Source organism: Charadrius vociferus, unplaced genomic scaffold (genome assembly GCF_000708025.1).
Source record: "Charadrius vociferus isolate BGI_N301 unplaced genomic scaffold, ASM70802v2 scaffold185, whole genome shotgun sequence".
NCBI classification, from domain to species: Eukaryota; Metazoa; Chordata; class Aves; order Charadriiformes; family Charadriidae; genus Charadrius; species Charadrius vociferus.
In genome coordinates, this window is record NW_009648955.1 from 4826412 (window position 1) to 4828663 (window position 2252).

General features: G+C 46.1%; 1 protein-coding gene across 1 annotated transcript in view; it reads left to right on the plus strand.

Annotated features, from left to right (window-relative positions):
- The first annotated feature begins 2119 nt into the window (after window positions 1–2119).
- The window catches only part of SPACA1 (sperm acrosome associated 1), a 17237-nt gene continuing 17104 nt past the window's right edge, over window positions 2120–2252 (plus strand). Inside the window, exon 1 of the mRNA XM_009887530.1 lies at window positions 2120–2201. Coding sequence (XP_009885832.1) covers window positions 2120–2201 — 82 coding nt within the window. The remainder of the gene's footprint in view (window positions 2202–2252) is intronic.

Sequence of the window (2252 nt, forward strand, 5' to 3'; positions counted from 1 at the left end):
GCTTGTGGTACAGCCAGCTGTGAGAGCAACACAAGCAGGTGGAACAGCTCTGCCCACTTGGGAGCTCACTACTGCTCCACAGAGCCACTTAACAGCATGAGCCAAGTGGATATCACCCATTGCCATTAGTATTGTTACCCCACTTTTTTAAAAAAAAAAACAAAACAAAACAAGAGAGAAAAATAAGGAGGCCAGAAAAAATAAGAGAGAGCCTGGGCAGAAGACAGACTGTAGAAAGAAATGAAGACTAGCACCAAGTACGCAAAGTACAAGGAAGGAATGGAAAGGATATTGCTACTAATAATGTGGAGAAAATACACAAAATGCCATCCAGCCTTTTACTAGATCCCAGTCTAAAAAGCTGAGTTCCTGCTTGTTCTGTAGAGATGGTAAAGATCTATTTCTTCTAGAGAAGTATGTAGCCCTGCTGTTCCTGGAAATTATTCATCTTTCCTTCACGGAAAATGTCTCCTGTATCCCATCACAAGCAGCCACACTGGCACAGAATATATGTGCACTTGTGTGTATACATTACATGTACATATACACAGATAGGAAAGTGTGTTAAAAATGTCTCAAAAGGAAAACTAGAATATACCCTTGGATTTAACCTATTTGGCCAATCTTTTTCCCTTCCCTTGACCTTTTTCCTAGTTCTAGACTACTTTGGGTCCTGAAGATATAAATAGGAGCACTTATTAAGGATATAATTGTTATTTTGACAACATAAACTTTGACAGCTTCATGAACTTACTGAATAAATGATGGTTCATTACCCATCAAATAGTATTTTCCCACTTTTCCAGCTTTCTCTGCCTTCAACATCTGAGAGTCTCTCAAGTATTTTATAAAAGTAATAATCTCTCTTCTAGCCTTTAGGGAAATAGCTTGATTTGTTCCAGGAATTTTCTCCCATATTTGCTGTTGCACATGTGAGAGCAGGTATCCTGGGAAGAAATTATTACGGAAAGGCTAAGTCAAAGAGATAAGATACATGGGTAGTCTCAAATGCAGGGAAGGCTCTGTTCATTTTCAACTCCCATGAAAGCGAATTTCACACAGCCCAGGTCCAGCTCTGCACTCACAAGCAACTCCCTGTTGGCTGCTGTTCTTTATTCTGGGGAAATGCAATTGCTGATGGAAGTCATGCTCACTGAGGAGGAAGTTCTCGCCCAGATAGCTTGGGACATCTGCAGAGGCTTTCTGGACATCAAAGTAGTGCCTACAAAATGGATTCTGTGTACAATGTGGGAGCACCACTTGCAAACACTTGGTTTGGGTGGTGGGGATGCCCATTGCCAGCAGGCTCTTATATTCTCTGCCTGCTGGCCTGGCGCCCCACTCACAATCAGAACTGTTGTCCAACGTGCCCACTGTACGCCATTGCCAGTTTTCTGCTCTGAACACGGGTGGTGCATTTCTTCAGTTCACACAGCCCCCATTTGCACGGGCGTCTGCCACAGCGGGGGGTTGAAAGGTACTGTGAAAAACCTAGGGAGATATTATTTTTAAGAGAGAGTTGGGGCTGTTCAGCCTGGACAAGAGAAGGCTCCGGGGAGACCTTATTGCGGCCTTCTGGTACCTAAAGGGGACCTACAGGAGAGCTGGGGAAGGACTTTTTACTAGGGCAGGTAGTGATAGGATGAGGGGGAATGGCTTTAAACTGGAAGAAAGTAGATTTAGGTTAAATATTGGGAAGAAATTTTTCACTTTGAGGTGGTCAGGCACTGCAACAGGTTGCCCAGGGAAGTTGTGGAAGCTCCGTCCCTGGAGGTGTTGAAGGCCAGGCTGGATGGGGCTTTGAGGAACCTGGCCTAGTGGGAGGTGTTCCTGTCCATGGCAGGGGGGTTGGAACTTGATGGTCTTCAAGGTCCCTTCCAACCTAAACCATTCTATGAGTCTATTATTCTATGAGAAACCAGAGTCAGCCACAAAGATTTGAATTTAAGTCTGCCTTTTCTGGACTTCGGAGATGCAAAAGCTTTCATTGCGGATGCAAATGTTATTATTCAGGCCCATATTTAGCAGCCAGTCACAAAGTCTGGGTGCCACAAAGTTTGCAACGCATTTTGTTAAAAGGGGGGGAAGAGGGTAGGAAAGGGGGGGACTGCCCTCCGGCATGCGAGTCGGGTATTGCCGGCACAAACTGCTCTCTCTCTGGTTGCCTGCTTCAACCTACGACCTCGGGGCCCCCGGAGCAGGTAGCCCCGGAGACGGGAGCCCCGCCGGGGCCGGGCCGGGAACTCGGCGGG